Below are 24872 nucleotides of genomic sequence, written 5' to 3'. Positions count from 1 at the left end.
ACGTTGCCTCAAGTTAGCTACCTTTGGCAAACATAAACAAAACACTCGTCTTGTGCTCTAGCCTTAATTAACTGTCGATACAGTCAATTTCACTTTTATACAAGAAGGTTAATAAATTGTTTTGTTGTCTTGGATTTTTAGAGGTCAGCAGCTAAAGGTTAAAAATGAGGAAAGCAAAGAGGAGGAAGCTTACAGATTTCTTCAAAAGGTGGGCAGCAAACAACATATCTGTTAAAATGTTAATTTAAGGTACTGTACTGGTAGCCTGGTTAGCACCAGACCATATCACATATGGTCTGGGGACCCTCCTATTCTAAATCCCGTACGGGAGTGTGGTTTACCTAAACCATAGCCAATTAATGCATTTTCATTCACAAGTTCTCTGAAATGTTTTACTTAGCCACTGTATTGTTAATATTATTAGTGTTTTATTATTTATTGTTAATATTTAATTTAATGTTAATTTATTATTATTTATTGTTAATATTATTAGTGTATTATTAGTGTAATTATTATTGTTATTATTATGTATTCAATTATTTATTTGGCATGTGGTGCTTTTTGTATTGTCTAGAACATACATAAGATGAGCATATTATAGCAGCAAAATAGAAGCACAATCATTTGAATGCAGCAAAACTTTTGCTGCATTCAAATGATTGTGCTTCTATTTTGCTGCTATAATATGCTCATCTTATGTATGTTCTAGACAATACAAAAAGCACCACATGCCAAATAAATAATTGAATACATAATAATAACAATAATAATAAATGCTTCCAATGTTATAGTGTTGTTTGTATTTGGTTGCATTCACTGCATGAATATATTTGATTGACAATTTGACTGACAGTTTTGGCATATTTAACATTTATCCTCCAAAATAAATCAACTGTTTTGGTTTAAGATTGTGCAAGCCTTCAAATTTTCTCACTGAACATTTCTCCTTCACATTTTTCACCTGTAGGCATGTGACAAGATTTAACATGATATTGCTCAACCTACCTCTGTAAAGTCAGCTAACAACTTATTAAAATGCACCAGAATTCAGCAAATAACATGTATGATAATAAAAAAACTTCTGGGGGAGGACCCCCAGACCCCCCACTAATCATTTCCTTCAAACCAATGTACAACAACCTGTACAATCTGTTACATTGGCCAACCAATCTACATTCAAACTGCCATAATGTGTAGGGGGGCACTACAAGACACACATAGGCCTACAACACACAGATAAGGTGTATATCTCTGTGCAATATGATATGGTTATCAAATTAGAGGGTTATTTTCCAAAAAGTATATTGGGGCAGGGCGGCGGGGGCAGGGGCGGGTACGAGGCAGAGCCCCCCCACATAACCAATCCCAATTTAACCCCTGGTTGTTGTTTGCTTTTATTTTTGCACTATATTGCCTTTACTTTGTATTACTTGGCTTCCCTGCATTGGCTCCCCATTCATTTTAAAGTTTTACTTATTGTTTTTAAGGCTCTAAATAGGCGGGCCCCTGCTTACATCACTGAACTTCTCCAGCCCCATTCAGTCACCAGGTCCCTTAGGTCCTCTAGCAAAGGACAACTACACTATATTGCCAAAAGTATTTGCTCACCCATCTAAATTATCGGAATCAGGTGTTCCAATCACTTCCATGGCCACAGGTGTATAAAATCAAGCATCCAGGCATGCAGACTGTTTTTACAGTTTGGAGCTGGCCCCTTCCTCTTCCAACATGACTGTGCACCAGTGCACAAAGCAAGGGCCATAAAGACATGGATGACAGAGTCTGGTGTGGATGAACTTGACTGGCCTGCACAGAGTCCTGACCTCAACCCGATAGAACACCTTTGGGATGAATTAGAGCGGAGACTGAGAGCCAGGCCTTCTCGTCCAACATCAGTGTGTGACCTCACAAATGTGCTTCTGGAAGAATAGTCAAAAATTCCCATAAACACACTCCTAAACCTTGTGGACAGCCTTCCCAGAAGAGTTGAAGCTGTTCTAGCTGCAAAGGGTGGACCGACGTCATATTGAACCCTATGGATTAGGAATGGGATGTCACTTAAGCTCATATATGAGTCAAGGCAGGTGAGTAAATACTTTTGGCAATATAGTGTACATGTGCCACGGTCACGACTGAAACAGAAAGGTGATGGGGCCTTTGCTGTGGCTGCTCCCCGACTGTGGAACCAGTTACCCTCAGATATTAGATGCGCCCCCTCTATTCCCACCTTTAAATCTAGATTAAAAACTCACCTCTATTCACTTTCCTAGTCCCCTAATCTTCTTATTTATTGTGTTCTTGTGTGTCCGTGTTGTAGGTTCTGTTCTGTTTGGTTTAACATTCATTTATTTTTCACATTTGTTTATTTTCCAAATTTGCCTTTGATTTATTATTACTGAATGCTCATTTATTATTATTATTTTTCTTATTCTGTACAGCACTTTGGTCAGTAGTAGCTGTGTTTAAATGTGCTTTATAAATAAATTTTACTTACTTACTTCTTCCACCTGGGGCGGCACGGTGGTGTAGTGGTTAGCGCTGTCGCCTCACAGCAAGAAGGTCCAGGTTCGAGCCCCGTGGCTGGTGAGGGCCTTTCTGTGTGGAGTTTGCATGTTCTCCCCGTGTCCGCGTGGGTTTCCTCCGGGTGCTCCGGTTTCCCCCACAGTCCAAAGACATGCAGGTTAGGTTAACTGGTGACTCTAAATTGACCGTAGGTGTGAATGGTTGTCTGTGTCTATGTGTCAGCCCTGTGATGACCTGGTGACTTGCCCAGGGTGTACCCCGCCTTTCGCCCGTAGTCAGCTGGGATAGGCTCCAGCTTGCCTGCGACCCTGTAGAACAGGATAAAGCGGCTACAGATAATGAGATGAGACTTCTTCCACCTATTTATTTATTTATTTGTAATTGGCATTCATAGTGGACAGCAAACTAAGAATTTCACTGTGCAAGAGGACATGTCCTTACTGTGCATCTGGCAATAAACACTTTGAACTTGAACATTATATCCCCCTCTGATTCTCTCACACACACACACACACCACCCTGTGCTTGATTATTTTCCTATAATCAATCACTGTGCTTAGTATAGTGTCCATTTTAATACCAAAGTAACTGAATGAACTAGAGTTGAATTAGTAGGACACTGAATCGTATTTGCATGCTCATAAAAGAGCATTAGTGAATCAAGTAATCAAATCGTCCTTAATAAGCAACTCTTTTACATGTATAATAATTGGTCGAATACTTTTTTTTTAAAACCTACCCATTAAAACAAGTGCGCTCTTATTGAACTAGAGAGATTTAAAAATATCCGCCATTATCCGACTCATGAATCAAACGAACCAACTCTCAAATCTCTCTTTAAAAAGACGCGAGAATCGATTCAGTAAAAAGTGAATCATAAAGCACGGTTAGCTTGAAACGACTCTTATTTTGATGTCGGTCGCCATTTTGGATCTTTTGCTTTAGTAGTGTATCCTCTGCTCTGTGTCGTGACCGTGCTGAAGACTTGTTGGTGTTTAAAATAAAATAAATTGGAGTTAAAGGCAACAATGCGAGCGGTTCCTACATGGATAGACAAAGTGCACGACCGAGACAAAGTTGAACAATGGTGAGATTTTCACTGTGATTTGCTCCATGTTGTGGTCCGGATGAAGCTCCGCGCAATGGATGTGCAACGACAACAACGGCGGCGGTTACTATGGAAACTAGTCCAGTTTTAGCTAGCTGGCTAACACAATTTAGCCAACATTTTCCTCGATGTTAGTGGTGAAAAATAACTCGATTCGGAGCTCGCGTGTGCTTCGCAATTTTTAAAAATATATATGATAACAGTTATTCACAAGTATAATCCTGGAAAAGAAAAAAAAAGCAAAGCGAGCCAGCATAGCTTCAAAATGAACCTGTGTAACAGGAGCTGTTACTGTGGACCGTTGTTGGTGGTGTTTAAAATAACAGAGACTCAGATTGTTTTGCAGGTCAAGGGGCCCACAGGGCCCCTCCTGGGAAAAAACAGGGGCCCATTTCTACAATGGGGGGCCAAACCTAGTGAGCGAAGCGAGCCCAATGAACAGCTGGGGCAGCCTAGAGGCTGTTTTTTTTCTTCTCAATTCTGCTTTTTTTTTTTTGGTATTAGAAGCCATATGAAGCAATGTAGATGACAAAAATCAATGCTTCAACCAAATATATTGAGATATTGTTTAATCAGTGGCAATATTTTGGAATTCAACCACAGGCCACTATATATCACATCTATATTATCTCATCTCATCTCATTATCTGTAGCCGCTTTATCCTGTTCTACAGGGTCGCAGGCAAGCTGGAGCCTATCCCAGCTGACTACAGGCGAAAGGCGGGGTACACCCTGGACAAGTCGCCAGGTCATCACAGGGCTGACACATAGACACAGACAACCATTCACACTCACATTCACACCTACGGTCAGGGCTCGAAATTAACTTTTTTTTTCTTTGTGTCCCCCAGTGGTCCCGAATTCTGTGTTGTATTGTCCCGAATGGAAGCAATAGTGTCCCCATTTTTTTCCTCTCTGAAATAACCAGTGGTTAATATTATCATATGAAGTTACTATTATATTTGTAACTATGCGATTTTGAACCCTTTATATCATTTTTACAATAAGTCACAAGACACAAGCGACACATGTCCTATACATCATCTACTTCAAAATGACAGTTATTGCATTTTCAGTTTATTAAACTTTGGCGATCTCACTGTATGAATAGATACCCGTTTATTTAAAGGGGCCAACTAGCTCATTCAGAAAATGTTTCAACTCCCTACATCTGCAGTACACTTTAGTTGAAAATAAGACCCCTTTTATGTTCATTTCATCTACTTATACCTTGAATATCTGTTGGCACTTATAAGGCCAACTTATCATTTTCACCATTACCGTTATCCATTACCGTTATCCATAGCCCTGTGATGACCTGGCGACTTGTCCAGGGTGTACCCCGCCTTTTGCCCGTAGTCAGCTGGGATAGTCTCCAGCTTGCCTGCGACCCTGTAGAACAGGATAAAGCAGCTAGAGATGATGAGATGAGATGAGTACTTCATCTATTTCAACAATGTTACACAAAGATCGATCCATAACAGTTGTAAATGTCCCTTAATTCCACAGTGTGTCGATAATGGTGGACAATGTGCACCTTTAAAGCTGTAGGCATGTTGTGTAAATCAAGTGGTGCTCACCCTCCAAAAATCCATTTTAATTCCAGCTTGTAATGCGACAAAACAGGACAAACACCAAGGGGGATGAATACTTTTGCAAGACACTGTAGTAGCTGAGAGTGCACCAGAAGGCATGTAAATTTCAAAATTTTCAGGGCGGGGTGCCATGCCCCCAGATCCTCCTAGCATTAGCTTCGCCACTGCAAATAATTTTTTTAGCTGGCTACTTCAGATTTTCTGAAGAACCCTGAAATAGATCAGCGAACTTGGCTAGAGCTGAAACGGATCATTTCTGTGCCCTGAGAAAATTGGCGGTACTGAAGTTTGTACCCGAGTTACGTTGTAATCACTGGTCTGATGCGTACAAGAAGGGATCCAGGTGATTGTCACTGCCCCTGCCAGTTATACAGTGTTTATATCACCATAGATACATATGTGTCTGTCATTATCTAAGGGTTGTGTTATAGAGATCTTGCAGTCACGCGACCGGAAAGTACACAGCCGCCATCTTGTTGGTAAAAAACACAGCTGAATACTGCTGCACTCGTGTACAAAATGGATAAATTTCAACTGACAGACTACACGACTCATTTTTCTAATGAACAGATAACTAGATATATGTCTAAAATAAACGATCTACAGATTAGTGACCCTTATGGCTTACCGGACGGAGTTTTCACGACCGTGTCAGTGGATTTTGAACTGCCAGCGGAATACCCAGACGTGTATAATTACCTCATTAACTTTCCCTCGCTGTTCAGTGGTGAAGCACTGCGTGCTTATAAATCTCTGCACAGTTATCTTTACAGAAATTCAGGATTTGTCAGCAACTCAGATGTGGCATCTTGTAAACAAGAAAATAACAATCCTCATTGGACGGGTAAGTCACTTAAGTATTACTAGTACTGACACTAGATATATCAGTAGTATCTAGTATAGCACTGACCAGCCGATTATAGAATAGAATAAGGTAATTCCAGCTGTAATTCCAAATCGTCCGTCTTGTTTACCATGGATTTGGCGTTGGAGAGATAGAGGCTTGGCAGTGGAGATTTGAGTGGCTGTTTTCTGAGCTTATGCCGCTTTTCCACTACAAACGCGGCTGAGCCGTGCCGTGCCGAGTCGAGCTGAGTCGGGCTGAGCGGGGCTGTTGGAGTTGCATTTCGACTACAACCGCGCTGAACCGTGCTGGCTGGAAGTGGGTGGACACATTGGGTGGAGTTAGCGAAAGTGGGTGGACGTCATGTGATGTCGTTAAGCAGCGCAAACAGTGACATCAGTGACAGTGGCGGAACAAGTCAGAGCCAGGCCGGGGGCGGGGCAAATGACCGGACCCTTTATTAAAGCTTATCATAACATCATTTTAGGCTACAAAATGTCCGCAACTGCGGTGTTTACCAATTTCAACACTACCGGGTGCAACTATGTTATTTAGTACATCAAGTCCTTCAAACGAACATGTAACTCAGAAACAAAAAACATTAGGATACTGTACATGGCTCATAATAAAACATCAATAGCCTATACTGCGCACATTATTTGAAGGGCATACGAATGAGCGCTCAGAGGTTGCAGCAGTGACAGGAAGAGTCAGAAATAAAAGGAGGGCGGTGCAAACCTCACTGAATGCACTGTGTTTACCAATTTCAACACTACGGGGTGCAACTATGTTATTTTGTACATTAAGTCCTTCAAACGAGCATGTAACTCAGAAACAAAAAAACATTCGGCGACATACTGTACATGGCTCATAATAAAACATCAATATCCTACTGCGCGCATTATTTGAAGGGCATACGACGAGCCTTGCGCTCCGCGAACTCGTCCACGATGCTCTGTATGTCACTGATTCAGTGAGCTTTTAAGCAGTAGTCTCACGACCCGAATAGTAAACAATAAACATGGAGGACATGGAGTCGTTAGTGTTGCTGGTCTTGGTGCTGTGGCTTGACAACGCCAACAGATACTGGCAAGAGCGTATAGATGAGGCGAGGCGCATAAGGCTTCAGAAATTCTCGTAATTCGTAATTCTTCTTCTTCCGGGTTTGCGGTGTTTACAGATCCCAGCGCGCTCGCGGGGCGTGTGTGGGCATGTGAGGACACTCCTCCTCACCAATCAGTGCACAGGGGAGTGTCTGCTCACGCCCCCAGCCTCAGTCAGCACGGTTTGGCTCGCTTCAGCCCTACCCCAAAACGGTGCGAGTTTTAGGGGCTAAGCAGGGCTGAAGCGAGCTGAGTCGTGCTGGTTTTTGGTAGTCGAAACGCGAGCCGTGTCGGGCTGAAGTGAGCTGAAGCGAGCTGAAGTGAGCTGAAAAAGGGTAGTGGAAAAGGGCCATTAGTCAACAGGCCGGCTCTGCAGCCTCGCTTTTGCTTCCGCTCCCGGCGCCGCCTCCTTCGCTTTGCTTCCGATAACAATCTACGGAGACCCCGCTGGTCTCGCTATCTCGTCCGGAATGTTGTGCATGCGATGGAAATCGCTACAAACCGTCATTTTCTGCTGGAAACCAATGTCCAGTAAGTCCATACGGTTGTAGTGGATATTGAAGTCCGGTACAGACGAACAACACGCAGAAATACACACAAAAAACATAAACGTGCACAGGTAGGGAGAGCTTGTAGCCGCAGCCGTTGTAGTAGAATTGTATATAGTAGGGTTTTCCAGAAGAAAAGGTAGAAGTAGAAGGCGGAAATATGGCGTTTGACTGACAAGATGGCGTCTGTTACAATCTGGATCGGCTGTGACGTCACATGCAAGATCTCTATAGGTGTAACAGCAGTGAGTTATAATTAATGTGTTTATTGTGTTTGTGATCATTATCACCTTCCCAGCATTTATGATTTGGCTTTCAAACCTGACGGCACTCAGCTCATAGTAGCAGCTGGAAACAGAGTTCTGGTAGGTGATTTTCTTGGTAAACCTAATTTATAACTTTATAACAAATGTTCTTGTTCCCATATTTCGCAATATGAGTTTTGGTTCTGTGTGTTTACTCATTTGTTAGATTTATTAGTTTTTTTTAACAATTAAAAGCAACATTTCCTCGTATTCCTTGACATTCGTTTCAATTTTTCTTTCCAGGTTTACGACACGGCCGATGGAACCCTTATCCAGCCACTGAAAGGACATAAAGACACGGTGTACTGTGTGGCCTATGCTAAAGATGGTGCGCATTTTGTTTGTGGATTTTGTTTCTGATTCACCCTGAAGCTTTTAAATTGTGCATCGTGAAATGAAGATACGCAAACCTGAGATAAGTAGCCATATCAGGTGAAAATTCTAATCCAATCCAAACTGCTTGAAACGGCTCTTGTTGAATTCAGAACAACATACTTTTAACAGGATTAAACTATGTTTATCCGTTCTTGAGAGATTACAAATGAAAGATTGAAAAAACGGCTTAATTTTTACAATACGGCCGTAATATTCTGTGTTCGGATCACGTGGCCCAAAATGGGCCTCATTAACGAATGAGATCAAATGTTTTTTCTTAATAACTTTTCTATTTTTTCAAGATGTTTACATGGAAATTGGCAGACACAGAGATGGTTGTATACTGAATACAAAATTTGAAAAATCAGCAAAAACAAATTATGCAAATTAGCATTTACTTCATATTAATTATGCTAATTACACTACCGTTCAAAAGTTTGGGGTCACTTTGAAATGTCCTTGTTTTTGAAAGAAAAGCACTGTTCTTTTCAATGAAGATCACTTTAAACTAATCAGAAATCCACTCTATACATTGCTAATGTGGTAAATGACTATTCTAGCTGCAAATGTCTGGGTTTTGGTGCAATATCTCCATAGGTGTATAGAGGCCCATTTCCAGCAACTATCACTCCAGTGTTCTAATGGTACAATGTGTTTGCTCATTGCCTCAGAAGGCTAATGGATGATTAGAAAACCCTTGTACAATCATGTTAGCACAGCTGAAAACAGTTGAGCTCTTTAGAGAAGCTATAAAACTGACCTTCCTTTGAGCAGATTGAGTTTCTGGAGCATCATGTTTGTGGGGTCAATTAAATGCTCAAAATGGCCAGAAAAATGTCTTGACTATATTTTCTATTCATTTTACAACTTATGGTGGTAAATAAAAGTGTGACTTTTCATGGAAAGCACAAAATTGTCTGGGTGACCCCAAACTTTTGAACAGTAGTGTAGGTAAACCCGTTAAATCGGTACATTCAGTAAAAAAGTAGCAAAAGATTATTTCTAATACCCTCTTTGTGCTCTGTAGGCCTTTGTATTTCTTAAAAGTTGGGCCTACTAGTGTTTATATGAAAGGATATAAATGATTATTTCGATTAATATTCACAGCTTTCAAGACGAACCCCGAAAAACCAGTGTGAGCCACATCCAATAAACAATTCACATTAATTGAATTGAAATTCACCATCGTGTTTCTGACTCCTGTTTTTTTTAAATCTCATCCGACCACTCATATCTGAATATTTTTCATCAAAACAACTACAGTTATATTCTAAAAGAGTTATTTATTTACATGAATCAGTTTGATTTGAAAAAATAAGTAGGTAAAGCTATGAAAACTCACTTCAAAGTCTCTAGCTGAGGGAAAATTTTGCTGAATACATCATCAGAAACAGTGAGAGCTCGAACATCCCTATCAAAGTTATCTGACTGATATTCACGAGTAATCCAGTCGGAAACCGATCAGGAGAGAGAGAGAGAGAGAGAGAGCCTGAGCGCTTTCCCGTGACTCAAAAAGTAAAGTACCGGCAGTTTTCCAACGTCCCGCGAGCAGAGTTTTTACTCTGTTGTACCAACTTCAACCTGCTGTTCCTCCCAAAGTACTGAACAGATCTTAACCAGATACATTTCTTTGGAAAGCAGAGATTATAAGTTTTTTAATGATCATATTCATGATAGAAAATATTCAAGAGTTAAGCAATGACAGATTTGGAAACTTAGATGAGCGTCTGCATGCAGAAATTTCACAGCATGGCCAGCGAGCGTCTGATACGGCTACTTGCAGAAGTATTTATGTAGTATTAGCAAACATTAGTCCAAAATTATATGGTATTTGTCAAGAACATGAAACACAACCGAGTATTATGGGGTTTGGGATGATGTGATGTCTTATTCAGTCTAGGCATTGCAAATGTTGCATCATTTGGTTTGAAACTCGTGTATAATGGTAGAGCATTTTATAATTATTGTAATGAATTCCCCACCACTGTATCATCAGCATCAATACAAAATGTAAGTTGTTCCTTTTATCCTGGTCTCAGTGTGTGTTTGTTTTTTTAAACCCTTTTTACAGGAAAACGTTTTGCATCAGGATCGGCAGACAAGAGCATCATCATTTGGACCTCTAAACTGGAAGGAATTCTCAAATACACGTGAGTTAATGCCACTTTCTGGACTGTTTACAGTAAGCGAGAATGCCAACAGAAGCCCAAATTTGTCATTGAACTAATTCAGTAATAAAGAATTGAAATGTTGAGTCTTGTTTACAACCCCGATTCCAAAAAAGTTGGGACAAAGTACAAATTGTAAATAAAAACGGAATGCAATGATGTGGAAGTTTCAAAATTCCATATTTTATTCAGAATAGAACATAGATGACATATCAAATGTTTAAACTGAGAAAATGTATCATTTAAAGAGAAAAATGAGGTGATTTTAAATTTCATGACAGCAACACATCTCAAAAAAGTTGGGACAAGGCCATGTTTCCCACTGTGAGACATCCCCTTTTCTCTTTACAACAGTCTGTAAACGTCTGGGGACTGAGGAGACAAGTTGCTCAAGTTTAGGGATAGGAATGTTAACCCATTCTTGTCTAATGTAGGATTCTAGTTGCTCAACTGTCTTAGGTCTTTTTTGTTGTATCTTCCGTTTTTATGATGCGCCAAATGTTTTCTATGGGTGAAAGATCTGGACTGCAGGCTGGCCAGTTCAGTACCCGGACCCTTCTTCTACGCAGCCATGATGCTGTAATTGATGCAGTATGTGGTTTGGCATTGTCATGTTGGAAAATGCAAGGTCTTCCTTGAAAGAGACGTCATCTGGATGGGAGCATATGTTGCTCTAGAACCTGGATATACCTTTCAGCACTGATGGTGTCTTTCCAGATGTGTAAGCTGCCCATGCCACACGCACTAATGCAACCCCATACCATCAGAGACGCAGCTTCTGAACTGAGCACTGATAACAACTTGGGTCGTCCTTCTCCTCTTTAGTCCGAATGACACGGCGTCCCTGATTTCCATAAAGAACTTCAAATTTTGATTCGTCTGACCACAGAACAGTTTTCCACTTTGCCACAGTCCATTTTAAATGAGCCTTGGCCCAGAGAAGACGTCTGCGCTTCTGGATCGTGTTTAGATACGGCTTCTTCTTTGAACTATAGAGTTTTAGCTGGCAACGGCGGATGGCACAGTGAATTGTGTTCACAGATAATGTTCTCTGGAAATATTCCTGAGCCCATTTTGTGATTTCCAATACAGAAGCATGCCTGTATGTGATGCAGTGCCGTCTAAGGGCCTGAAGATCACGGGCACCCAGTATGGTTTTCCGGCCTTGACCCTTACGCACAGAGATTCTTCCAGATTCTCTGAATCTTTTGATGATATTATGCACTGTAGATGATGATATGTTCAAACTCTTTGCAATTTTACACTGTCGAACTCCTTTCTGATATTGCTCCACTATTTGTCGGTGCAGAATTAGGGGGATTGGTGATCCTCTTCCCATCTTTACTTCTGAGAGCCGCTGCCACTCCAAGATGCTCTTTTTATACCCAGTCATGTTAATGACCTATTGCCAATTGACCTAATGAGTTGCAGTTTGGTCCTCCAGCTGTTCCTTTTTTGTACCTTTAACTTTTCCAGCCTCTTATTGCCCCTGTCCCAACTTTTTTGAGATGTGTTGCTGTCATGAAATTTCAAATGAGCCAATATTTGGCATGAAATTTCAAAATGTCTCACTTTCGACATTTGATATGTTGTCTATGTTCTATTGTGAATACAGTATCAGTTTTTGAGATTTGTAAATTATTGCATTCCGTTTTTATTTACAATTTGTACTTTGTCCCAGCTTTTTTGGAATCGGGGTTGTAGGTCATAAAAAGAATCTTCCCCGATACCCAATTATTTTTGTTTAGTGGACCGAAAGCTACTGAATTCAAATCACAGACTTCCAATTTAATTCGTTTTTTAAATAGAACAATGAATTAATTCAGGGCCACATGGCTCTAAATTCTGTTATTTTTTCCTGTTTCGCCATGACGCAAGACAAGATACTACGTCATGCATGATGTGGTGGGCTTTCCCTGTTCATGCAAGGCATTGTGGGATACAAATTTGAAACCGGAGAGAAAAATGGAGGACGCGAGTGTGCGAACGAAACGTGAAAGGCCGACTACAATAACGGAAAGCGAGAAGAAAAGATGTTATATTATGTTATATACGAAGGAAAGGAAACGCAGGACCAACCTAATAAATATCGGCGGTCAGCGAGCACCTCGGTGTGATCAGCTGTTCGTTTGGTGACAGAATAATGGAACTGTCAGTGCACGGTCAATGGTAAACCTGTGCATGCGCAGCACACGGACTTCCTCTGTCTGCTTGACTGCGCGAAGCGAGCGATTTCATGCACATTATTTGCTCAGGAATCCCTTCAGATTAAATAACTTCCCAGCCACAGAATGGCCTGTGGTATTTTTTTTTTTAAGATATTACAGAAATAAACATGGATCACAATGACCAAATTTCAGACGGAACTAAATTTCACTGATTTTATGAAATCGAAAGGCCATCTACTTTTAGGCACATAAGAAGTCAAACCACACGGGAGCCATCAGCCAATCAGGAGGCAGAGAGAGCGTTAGCGAGTGAGAGAAGAAAAAAACGTGAAGGAGAGAATCGTTTCATTGGCAAACAACTGAGAAATTTATTATTATTATTTTCAGGGATGAGAATTTTCCGCCGATCGGCGGATTTCCGACTTTTTCAGACCAAAATGATCGTTTTTGAGCGTGCGCGCGCAACATTAAGGTCTGCATCACGCATCTTAGAATGTGCGCGCGCGAGGGAGACTGTGTGCTTGTTCATGTAGCGCATGCCAGACAAAGAGCATCCTGATTGGGTTACTCAGCAAAATAAGCCAATCAGCTTTCAGTGTGGGTGGGCTTTTATCTCTTTTCTCGAGGACCGGAGTTTTCAGCTGAGTCAGCGCAGCCTACAGGATCGGCATGGCAGAGAGAGCACGCGCGCGCCCCTAAAAACCAAAGCACAAAACCCACTTCAGCTCAGATTACGCAAAAGAATCTCCCTGTCTAATAATAATCTCCCTGTCTAATAATAATCTCCCTGTCTAATAATATCATTGTCTAATAATAATCTCCCTGTCTAATAATAATCTCCCTGTCTAATAATATCATTGTCTAATAATAATCTCTCTGTCTAATAATAATCTCCGTGTCTAATAATAATCTCCCTGTCTAATAATAATCTCCCTGTCTAATAATAGTCTCCGTGTCTAATAATAATCTCCCTGTCTAATAATCTCCCTGTCTAATAATAATCTCCCTGTCTAATAATAATCTCCCTGTCTAATAATAATCTCCCTGTCTAATAATAATCTCCCTGTCTAATAATAATCTCCCTGTCTAATAATAAAGAAAATAAATAAATAAATAGCCAAAAATCATTAGCCCCTGGGCCCCGCCCCCCTGGGCCATGGGCCCCGCCCCCCTGGGCCATGGGCCCCACCCTGGTTTTTTCAGACTTTTTAAATATTTTTCATTCTCATCCCTGTATTTTAAATTTCAGCACTTTTTCTGTGTCTCACAGACACAATGACTCCATCCAGTGTGTTGCATACAACCCTGTCACGCACCAACTGGCATCCTGCTCCTCGGGAGACTTTGGTGAGTGGGTTTTTATCCATCCATCCATCCATCCATCCATCCATCCATCCATCCATCCTTTGTGTCGCTTTTACCACAGACTGTTTGTGTGTTTTGGGATGCAGGTCTTTGGTCTCCAGAACAGAAATCGGTGTCCAAGCACAAAGTCAGCAGCAAGATCACTTGTTGTGGGTAAGTCGTGGCACAAGCACCCATGCGACAAAGGAAACCTACAAGGGTTCGTAAGCGCAAAACAACCCGGATAACCCAAAAACACAACAGTAAATTAGAAAAGCCACACAAATATGAAAACACCGTATCAGAATGTTAAACACATCAACATTAAGTCAGAACAGAAGCGGTAGGTCCTGACTAGGCATGCAACGATTCACCCAGTTTACACTTCGACTTGATTCATGATATTTTTGTTTTACAAAAATAATTTAAAAGAATGAAATATTACCAAAAAAGCAACATTTATTCCCTCATTCTTTATCGACTTAAATATTCCTTTTGTCAACCCCTTCAATGCCCTTGCACAAGTCACGTATGTCATGAAATCTTTTACCGCTGTGCCTTATGACGTACGCTACTTGCCATAAACGCCTCCTTTTATGTACCTTACATGGCACATTACTTTTACTTCACAGTGGCACATTACCTCGAGTTGGCCTAGTGGTTAGCGTGTCCGCCATACCTGTTAACTTTGAGGTTTGAAAAAAAGGGATATTTCCCAGATTTTTAACTCAAAATAAGGGAAAATTTCGGAAAGTCATACCCTTCACCAAAAGTGGGTGTGTAGTTGAATGGGGGGCAATTTTCTATCTAGTATTTGTGATTTCCTGTACTCTGGTGCATGTTGGTGATAGCCAAGACCCAAACTCAATATGCTTATGGTTTATAGAGTGCATTTGTGAATAAACTATACATTTATTTTTATTTGCTTTCAGTGGTACCAGTTATTTCCCAAATTAAGGGCTAAAATACGTATCTTATGTTAAAATAAGAAAGGTCATTATATAACCAGTCAATAAATTCAATTCCATTGCAATTTATTATGGTTTTACCATAATCATGGCCTCGGAACACTAGATAGATAGATAGATAGATAGATAGATAGATAGATAGATAGATAGATAGATAGATAGATAGATAGATAGATAGATAGATAGATAGATAGATAGATAGATAGATAGATAGATAGATAGATAGATAGATAGATAGATAGATAGATAGATAGATAGATAGATAGATAGATAGATAGATAGATAGATAAAGAGTAATATAAAATATTAAACCAAGAGTGATTTAAAATGGGTAAGTTTCAGATAGAAAATAAAATAGACAATGAGTGGATAAAACAGTTAATACGCCAATTAGTTTACACTAGGCTATTTATGAGGTCTTAGCCAAGACATACTTAATGTAAACATGTGTAGCTTACCTTTGATTATTTGGGAGGCTTTCGTTTTCCCCATGGAAAATTTATTTGCGATGGAAGAGTCTGGGAACATTCCAGCCACGTACTTGTTGAAATCATCAAAGAAAGAGAGGCTAATGTTTTTCTTAGCTATTAGCATCGCCATCTTCACCTCAGACCTAATCAGTGTTGCCAGATACTGCTGACGTTTTCCAGCCCAAAATATGTTCAAAACCTGCCAAAATGCACTTGAAACCACCCAATCTGGCAACACTGGACCTAATCACTTGTTCAGCCTCGCCTCCGGACGTAGTTATGTAATTACTGATGCCTGAGAGGGCAGGGACGTGAATTCATGGCCCAACTTCCTGCTGTAAACTCCTGTCAGAGGCGCGTCATGAATTCTGGACCTACCGACTTTTTTATATTGTGAAAATACGGGACTTTTATATAATGTCAAAATACGGGATATTTTCGGGAAAATAAAAAAACGGGAAGACAGCGGGAAATAAGTCAAAATAAGGGATTTCCCGGGAAAAACAGGAGGATTGACAGGTATGGTGTCCGCCTCTCGATCAGGAGATTGTGAGTTCTGTTCACGGTCAGGTCATATCAAAGAGCATCATAAAAATGATACCCAGTTACTCGGAATACATGGACCCTTGGTGTACATTGTGTTTTCAAGTACTAGTAATTAATGTTTATGGACAGGGGTGTCATGGCTCAGGTGGATAAGGCGCCACACCATAAATCCAGGGACCTGGGTTCAATTCCGACCCGAGGTCCTTTCCCGATCCCTCCCCGTCTCTCTTTCCCCTGCTCATGTCCTGTCTCTACACTGTCCTATCCAATAAAGGTGAAAAAAGCCCAAAAAATATCTTTTAAAAAAAAAGTTTATGGACAGGTTCTCACTGACAAGACCCGCTGTCTTGTTGGGGAGTTTTTTGAAGTTGTTTTTGATTACTAAAGTTATTTTTACTCTACAGCAGTGTTTTTTGTGATTTTTTTTTTTCTATATAAATATTAAAAATATAAAGTTCTGAACAAGTTAGAGAAAGATTATCAAAATATCCTAATTTTGACCTATTTTTGTCCTATATGGCACATTACAATTAATTATGGGTGGCAGCCAAGGGGTTAAATAATAATAATTAAAAAAAAAAAACCTTTTTGTTTCTTTTTTTAATATCCAACAATAATTATTGACCCATATTTGTAAAGGTTGGATTAAACTATAATAGCCTGTTAACTAAGATATTCCTTTTATCAAAAATGAAAAAAAAGGTTAATCACAAATATTCCTTTTCTTAATAACTGATTAGATTAGATGAAACTTTATTGATCCCTTTGGGCAGGTTCCCTCAGGGAAATTAAGATTCCAGCAGCATCATTACAGATAAACAGAGAAAAGAAATAGACAAAACTTCTAGATAAATTTAAATAAATTAAGTATTTACATATACAAATATAAAAAGAATAAGATATGGGGAAGAGAGGAAGGGGGGAGAGGGGGGAAAGGTGGGGAGAAGGGGGGGCGGTGGTAGGAGAGATATTGCACTTTATATTGCACATTTTATGAACATTTTGTCCTCCCTCCAGCTGCTTCTCTTTTCTTTAGCATTCAGCACTCTGTATAAATGCTGAATCAATTTGTACAGTCACTCGCCCAACAGCTCTTTCCCATTTTAGATCTGTTTTTTTTTTTTGTGTGCATGTTTTCATGACATTAGAACTGTGTTACTTCCGCCTAGGGTGAAGTCATGTGTATTCCCGCTGTTGTACATTATTACACCCTCTGCTGTCTAAACAGCCAGCGCAATTACAACTAGGAAAAACGAAGAGATTCCGAATAATCATAAATTAGTATCAGGCTTTATCGTTACATGCCTAGTCCTTAATGAACATCAAACGCTTGTTGCTGATTGGCTACAGTGTGCCTTAGTCCATGAGACCGTGGAAAACAAATCACAAGTAATACACATAATGGTCTGATTTGAAGACAGACTTTTTATGTTTTCTCACCAGGACTTATTTAGCATTTCAGTCCTTTATTGTTGTTTACAAAAGTTATAAATACTAAAATTCTTGCATGAAATGTACCACATTAATAAATATATTCTGGTCACGAGGCAACAAGCTATGCTCAGCAAACTTGCTGTTTTATTTATTTCTATTTTTATTCACTTATCAGAATGATTGGATATGAGAAATAATATAACTAATGATCAGAGCATAGTGTTTTTGTTTTAGGCCTATGTACAGGCCTTTCATCTGCATACAGTGCAATATATATTTCAATATATTCGTTACGGTGCAAAATATTTCTTGTGTGTAATATAATTAACAGTTATTCCACAAAATCGAGTCGTACATGAGCTGATAGCGGCTATAAGCCATGTACGACGAGATTGAGTGGAATAACTCTTTTATTCTATCCACATTCACTGGATTTTGAGAAACAGAGTATTTTTACTTTTGTGTTTTGCAAATTCGATAAATAAAAACTAGTGCTGTCAAGCGATTAAAATATTTAATCGCGATTAATGTCGCGACTGTCATAGTTAACTCGCGATTAATTGCAATTTAATCGCACATTTTTGTCACATGAAAAACCATTGTAATTCTCTTATCAGCATAAAAAAGTGAATGGGCTTGCTTTGTACCAATGTTTTTTTTTTATTGCAGAGCATAACACGTCTTGTCACAGCCACTGACATCCATAACTTCCATATTAGATGAGAAAACCAAGGGATGAAAAATAAAGTGCATATCACTGTGAAAATAAAAAAATGTTTTATTTTACTCTTCATTAGTTTCTTTTGAAGAGAAGTATTTGCCATAAAAGAAGAAAAAAAACAGATAACAAAAATAAAAACATTCATCATACGTTCAAAAACGTTCATCATGGTGTGGCACTGTATTCTCTAATTCTCACTGCTTATAACTCTACACCTACCCGGTGGAGATGAGCTGGGAAACTGAAGGAACAGTATTGAAAAGTATTTTTCCAGTCTCGCCTGTGAAAGGTAATCCCATGTGATCTCGTTTGGACGGTAAACCTGTTGGTACAGTTAAACGCAGCACATGAATGAGGCATCTTTATTCTCAGCTACTGTCTAGACCAGGGGTGTCAAACCTGATCCATAAAGGGCCTTGTGGCTGCAGGTTTTCATTCCAGCCATGCAGCAGCACACCTGACTTGGCTCATTCAATCAACTGAACTGTCTTCACACAGTCAAATACTTGCAGCCACACCCACCCTTGATTAAAGGGTGGGTGTGTCAGTTGATTGAATAAGCCAAATCAGGGTGCTGCTGCATGGCTGGAATGAAAACCTGCAGCCACACGGCCCTTTATGGATCAGGTTTGACACCCCTGGTCTAGACGCTATACCAGAGACGGCTGAAGAATCTCCACTTTGCCCCATCCAATATGGCGGCGAGGATGTTTATATGTCTATGCCTTTCTCCATCTCTCACATGTACTCTTATTGAAGCAGCGCGCGACAAGCCTCAACAGGAACTACGGGTGACTCGCAGGGCCAAATTAGAATTTGCGTTAACGGCACTATTTTTTTTTAATCGCGATAAATTGAGATCGCGTTAACGCGTTAACTTTGACAGCACTAATAAAAACTTGATATAAAAACGTCTGACAAAATAACTTCCGCTTCGAATGAAAACAAAACGGTGAAATGACAGGAGCAATTTGTGAAAGATGCAATTATAATATAAAATGAGGTCCTGCCTAATAGCGGAGCTTCCATTCTAATGAAAACAAACATGCAACAGATGATGGACTTTGTGTTTCAATTTCAGTTTTATGACGAGAAGATACATTTCTCCAAACTCACATGTATATTATTCTTTTTATTACTATAAACTACAGCAGCGTTTCTCAACCTTTTTTCAGTCACGGCACCCTTCAGAAGTGTGCAAATTCTCAAGGCACCCCCATATAAAATATACGCAGTCACGCTGACCCCGGCAGTGACGTTGTGACATGGGAAAGGGGGCCGTGAGACAAATTTTGATGATGCATGAGACGGCGATGATCTGCATTAGTGTAACTATCGTTTTTTGGAATTTTAATTAATTTTTATTTATTTCAATGTTAGAAAATATAATTTTTTGACGGCACCCTTAACAAAGCCAGACGGCACCCCGGTTGAGAAAGGCTGAACTACAGTGTGCTTTAGGGATTTATAGCAAAATGTTTTGAAAACAAAAGATAGATGATTCATGAAAGCACGGACTGGATTCAGGTCATCTTGTCAGATCCCCAAGGATTTCGCAGTGATTTCAAAATCAACATCGGTATTTAGAATTAAATTCCTACAACTAATCATTTATATTAATTCATCTTTTTACACGTTTTTTTTCTCTTTCAGCTTGTCGCTTTTCTCGTGAAAGATTTCTTCGCCTTTCTCTCGCTCTTCTTTCCTTTTCTTCCTCTGTCAAAACTCTCTTTCACTCCTTGGTTAACTTGTTCTGACATCTTTTTAGAGTTTGTATTAAAGATGATTATTTTGTCGCGCTGTTTGAGTTGTTCTCGGTGGAAAACCCCGATAAACATGAAATTATCTGGAGACAAAAATAAGTGATGTAGGCGCGCTCGCACTTCTAGTTCCCGCCAAAATCAAACAGCCAATCAGAATCGCGAGGGGCACGGACGGACGTACACAGCTGGGATCCCTGTGTGTCCATGAAAAATCAACTTGTTGAGTTACCGTATTTTCTTAAGTAAAATTCGCTCAGCTCGCGCGGACCGAAGGCGCGAAGCTCCGTTAATAATTCTTGAAAAAAAAAAATGGTACGTTCTTACCATCAAATACTTTCATTTCATAATTTGTTGGGGTTTTTTTGGGGTTTTGTTTTTGAGAATAGTTTTTATTTCATCCTCGGTTGGTTCAGCAACACGTTCTGCCATTTTGTTTTTCTCTACTCATGGTATATGAGCTGATATCCTAGTAGTAGAGTAGCCAATCAGAGAAAGTGATTGCTCATATCCAGTGGACAGGAACGAAGTACATTTACTTGAGTACTGTACTTAAGTACACTTTCTGAGTATCTGTACTTTACTTGAGTATTATTTTTTTTGGAAACTTCTGACTTTAACTTCACTACATTTGAAAGACAAATATTGTACTTTTCACTCCACTACATTTCTATTAAGGTCCTCGTTACTCGTTACTATGAAGCAGCTTTGAAAGTGAATTTTTTTTCTTTTCTTTTCTAAAACGTGATAGTTTTTTTCGCAGGTGACACTGAGAGCCGATCAGTAATCACTAGGGTCACGTCACGTCCATAGACTGGATAAAATCAAGTTCAATGATTTCTCAGCAGCATTATTTGAACACGATCAGTTGATGGCAGAATGGAAGGAGGCGGTTCTTCTGGGGAATGCACACAGTCATGGCTTTACCTAGAACCCATGTTTCAGTTTTCTGAAAGGAATAAAGATTCGTCTCGTTTTAAATGTTTGCTTTGTTTGCCGAAAATGAATCACATCACGGCCGACAAAAACTCGCCATCCAACCTGTAGAAGCATATTGGGGTATATAAACGTTTTATTCCAAGAGAAAGCTTGCAATGAAGTTGTCTGTGCTTTTAGAGCTAGCGATAACGTTGCAATAGCTGTGCAGTCTGGTTAGTCAAATGACTTTCTATGGATTTGCCTGCCAAGTTGCCGTAACCTTGTCCATGGCTAATGTTTACACGTAGCTAGTTAACTTGGACACTGTTAGTTAGCATGTAAAAACGGAGTTACGCTAACATGAATAACGCTAACTTATCTGAAGTGCTTTCGGAAATATGTTTTAGCATAATCTTGCCAAATAAACTGAACGTAGAAATCTTTCTTTTCTAGTAGCGTGAGCTACCCAATATGATTTCGAGTTTGAAAAGCGTTTGCTAGCATGTCAGGTGGAGCTTCACTGACTAGCTAGCTTAACGTTAAACCACCATGATGGCACAGCATGCGTTCATTTTGTGAATTCACATTTCTGTCTTTCATAACGGCATTAGGTTTTGTAAGCGTTGTGGCAATAATATGATGATGCGTTGACAGAAAATGTACTTTTAACACTTAAGAATTTTTAAAAGCAAATACTTCAGTACTTTAACTTAAGTAAAAATTTGACTGGACAACTTTCACTTGTATCGGAGTCACATTTGACCAGTGGGATCTGTACTTTGGCTTAAGTAATGAAGTTGGGTACTTTGTCCACCTCTGCCAGTGAATGTGGATAGAATAATTATACATATTCTGTATATTGTACAGTGGGGCAAAAAAGTATTTAGTCAGTCACCAATTGTGCAAGTTCTCCCACTTAAAAAGATGAGAGGCCTGTAATTTTCATCATAGGTATCCCTCAACTATGAGAGACAGAATGGGGGGAAAGAATCCAGGAAATCACATTGTAGGATTTTTAATGAATTAATTGGTAAATTCCTTGGTAAAATAAGTATTTGGTCACCTACAAACAAGCAAGATTTCTGGCTCTCACAGACCTGTAACTTCTTCTTTAAGAGGCTCCTCTGTCCTCCACTCGTTACCTGTATTAATGGCACCTGTTTGAACTCATCAGTATAAAAGACACCTGTCCACAACCTCAAACAGTCACACTCCAAACTCCACTATGGCCAAGACCAAAGAGCTGTCAAAGGACACCAGAAACAAAATTGTAGACCTGCACCATGCTGGGAAGACTGAATCTGCAATAGGTAAGCAGCTTGGTGTGAAGAAATCAACCGTGGGAGCAATTATTAGAAAATGGAAGACATATAAGACAACTGATAATCTCCCTCGATCTGGGGCTCCACACAAGATCTCACCCCGTGGGGTCAAAATGATCACAAGAACGGTGAGCAAAAATCCCAGAACCACATGGGGGGACCTAGTGAATGACCTGCAGAGAGCTGGGACCAAAGTAACAAAGGCTACCATCAGTAACACACTTTGCCGCCAGGGACTCAAATCCTGCAGTGCCAGACGTGTCCCCCTGCTTAAGCCAGTACATGTCCAGGCCCATCTGAAATTTGCTAGAGAGCATTTGGATGATCCAGAAGAGGATTGGGAGAATGTCATATGGTCAGATGAAACCAAAATAGAACTTTTTGGTAAAAACTCAACTTGTTGTGTTTGGAGGAGAAAGAATGCTGAGTTGCATCCAAAGAACACCATACCTACTGTGAAGCATGGGGGTGGAAACATCATTCTTTGGGGCTGTTTTTCTGCAAAGGGACCAGGACGACTGAGCCGTGTAAAGGAAAGAATGAATGGGGCCAAGTATTGTGAGATTTTGAGTGAAAACCTCCTTCCATCAGCAAGGGCATTGAAGATGAAACGTGGCTGGGTCTTTCAGCATGACAGTGATCCCAAACACACCGCCCGGGCAACGAAGGAGTGGCTTCGTAAGAAGCATTTCAAGGTCCTGGAGTGGCCTAGCCAGTCTCCAGATCTCAACCCCATAGAAAATCTTTGGAGGGAGTTGAAAGTCCGTGTTGCCCAGTGACAGCCCCAAAACATCACTGCTCTAGAGGAGATCTGCATGGAGGAATGGGCCAAAATACCAGCAACAGTGTGTGAAAACCTTGTGAAGACTTACAGAAAACATTTTACCTCGGTCATTGCCAACAAAGGGTATATAACAAAGTATTGAGATGAACTTTTGTTATTGGCCAAATACTTATTTTTTACCATAATTTGCAAATAAATTCTTTAAAAATCAGACAATGTGATTTTCTGGATTTTTTTCTCATTTTGTCTCTCATAGTTGAAGTGGGTGGTGTAGTGGTTAGCGCTGTCGCCTCACAGCAAGAAGGTCCGGGTTCGATCCCCGTGGCCGGCGAGGGCCTTTCTGTGCGGAGTTTGCATGTTCTCCCCGTGTCCGTGTGGGTTTCCTCCGGGTGCTCCGGTTTCCCCCACAGTCCAAAGGCATGCAGGTTAGGTTAACTGGTGACTCTAAATTGACCGTAGGTGTGAATGTGAGTGTGAATGGTTGTCTGTGTCTATGTGTCAGCCCTGTGATGACCTGGCGACTTGTCCAGGGTGTACCCCGCCTTTCGCCCGTAGTCAGCTGGGATAGGCTCCAGCTTGCCTGCGACCCTGTAGAACAGGATAAAGCGGCTAGAGATGATGAGATGATGAGATAGTTGAAGTGTACCTATGATGAAAATTACAGGCCTTGCTCATCTTTTTAAGTGGGAGAACTTGCACAATTGGTGACTGACTAAATACTTTTTTGCCCCACTGTATATTCTACAGTGTATTTTGTGTATATCGCATAGTGTATGTTCTGCAGAGCACTCCCTTCATCATCACATTTTTATTTTTTATTCTTGTTTAATTCTATTTATTACATTCTATTTTACTCCCTTTCCTTTTTACCCCTCCCCCGTAAGCATTTCATTGCATTACATACTCTGTATATGTGACAATTTTGAATTTTGCAATATAAACAAAATTATTATTATTCTCCACTACAAATCAGAGATCTGTTGTTTATCTGTGACCTCAGTTGGACGAACGATGGCCAGTATCTGGCTCTGGGGATGATGAGTGGTGTGGTGAGCATCAGGAACAAGAACGGAGAGGAGAAGGTGAAAATCGAGCGGCCGGGTGGCACGTCATCGCCTGTTTGGTCGATCGCCTGGAACCCTTCCAAGTAAGACTATAACTAACAGCGAAGGAACTCCACTTTTTACATTTAGAACCCTTAATGGTTTTCTGGGTGTCTCTTGGGGAAACGTTAAAAGTCAATGTGGACCCATCAAACAGACTGTGTTTCCATTTTAGAAGCGGTTCGAAGTAGAAATCTTTTGGATGCTAAGAACCATTTATCTCCATTTAAAGCGGAATCTCCATTTAAACTCGAGTCTGTAAGTCTGAGCCCACGACCGTAGGAATTTAATGATGCTTTCAATCATACATCGCATTTAGAGTACTATCTGGTCATTTTAGTCTCTTTACAAAACCTAACTTCTTTCATATCATTCTGAAGAACTCGTTTCATTTTGTCAAGTTCCGCTGTATTTCTGAAGAAATACTACACCAGTATTCACAAATCGAAATGAATCCTTTTTTGTCAAGCTCTGCAAGGCCTTGGGATTAAACGAACGAGCTTCCATTTGAATTCGGAACAGAATATTTAGCTGTATTTAAGCCTTATAAAAGCCTTTTCAGGTTTAAATAATAGTCTCTTAAATAATAAGTCATAGCTGGGTAATTAATTGATACCGAATATTCAATGACGTTCGATAACTCGTTTGTCGTACGATACGTGATGAAACATTTTCTGATAGCAGACTTTCAGACCCCCACTGGATGACACTAAAATAGTAAAGAATGAAAGCAACACACAAAAGACGTTGTTATCAGTACCCGAC

General features: G+C 40.1%; 2 protein-coding genes across 4 annotated transcripts in view; one reads left to right on the top strand and one right to left on the bottom strand.

Moving 5' to 3' along the window:
* mbd4 (methyl-CpG binding domain protein 4) overlaps positions 1-2887 on the bottom strand; it is a 30608-nt gene extending 27721 nt beyond the window's left edge. The window contains exon 1 of the mRNA XM_060931581.1: positions 2495-2887. The gene's annotated coding sequence lies outside the window, so the exon portion shown is untranslated. The remainder of the gene's footprint in view (positions 1-2494) is intronic.
* A 572-nt stretch (positions 2888-3459) lies between these two features.
* The window catches only part of ift122 (intraflagellar transport 122 homolog (Chlamydomonas)), a 190742-nt gene continuing 169329 nt past the window's right edge, over positions 3460-24872 (top strand). For 2 of the 3 annotated variants that reach the window (XM_060931572.1, XM_060931570.1), the window contains exons 1-7: positions 3460-3610; positions 8020-8086; positions 8270-8354; positions 10473-10551; positions 13987-14084; positions 14189-14255; positions 24005-24151. In XM_060931572.1, coding sequence (XP_060787555.1) covers positions 3552-3610; positions 8020-8086; positions 8270-8354; positions 10473-10551; positions 13987-14084; positions 14189-14255; positions 24005-24151 — 602 coding nt within the window. In that variant the 5' untranslated portion in view covers positions 3460-3551. The remainder of the gene's footprint in view (positions 3611-8019; positions 8087-8269; positions 8355-10472; positions 10552-13986; positions 14085-14188; positions 14256-24004; positions 24152-24872) is intronic. The other variant, XM_060931573.1, reaches the window with a different exon arrangement.

The sequence above is a fragment of the Neoarius graeffei genome, chromosome 10 (assembly GCF_027579695.1).
Source record: "Neoarius graeffei isolate fNeoGra1 chromosome 10, fNeoGra1.pri, whole genome shotgun sequence".
Taxonomy (NCBI): domain Eukaryota; kingdom Metazoa; phylum Chordata; class Actinopteri; order Siluriformes; family Ariidae; genus Neoarius; species Neoarius graeffei.
The sequence above is the reverse complement of the archived record's forward strand: the minus strand, read 5'-3'. Positions and strand labels throughout refer to the sequence as shown.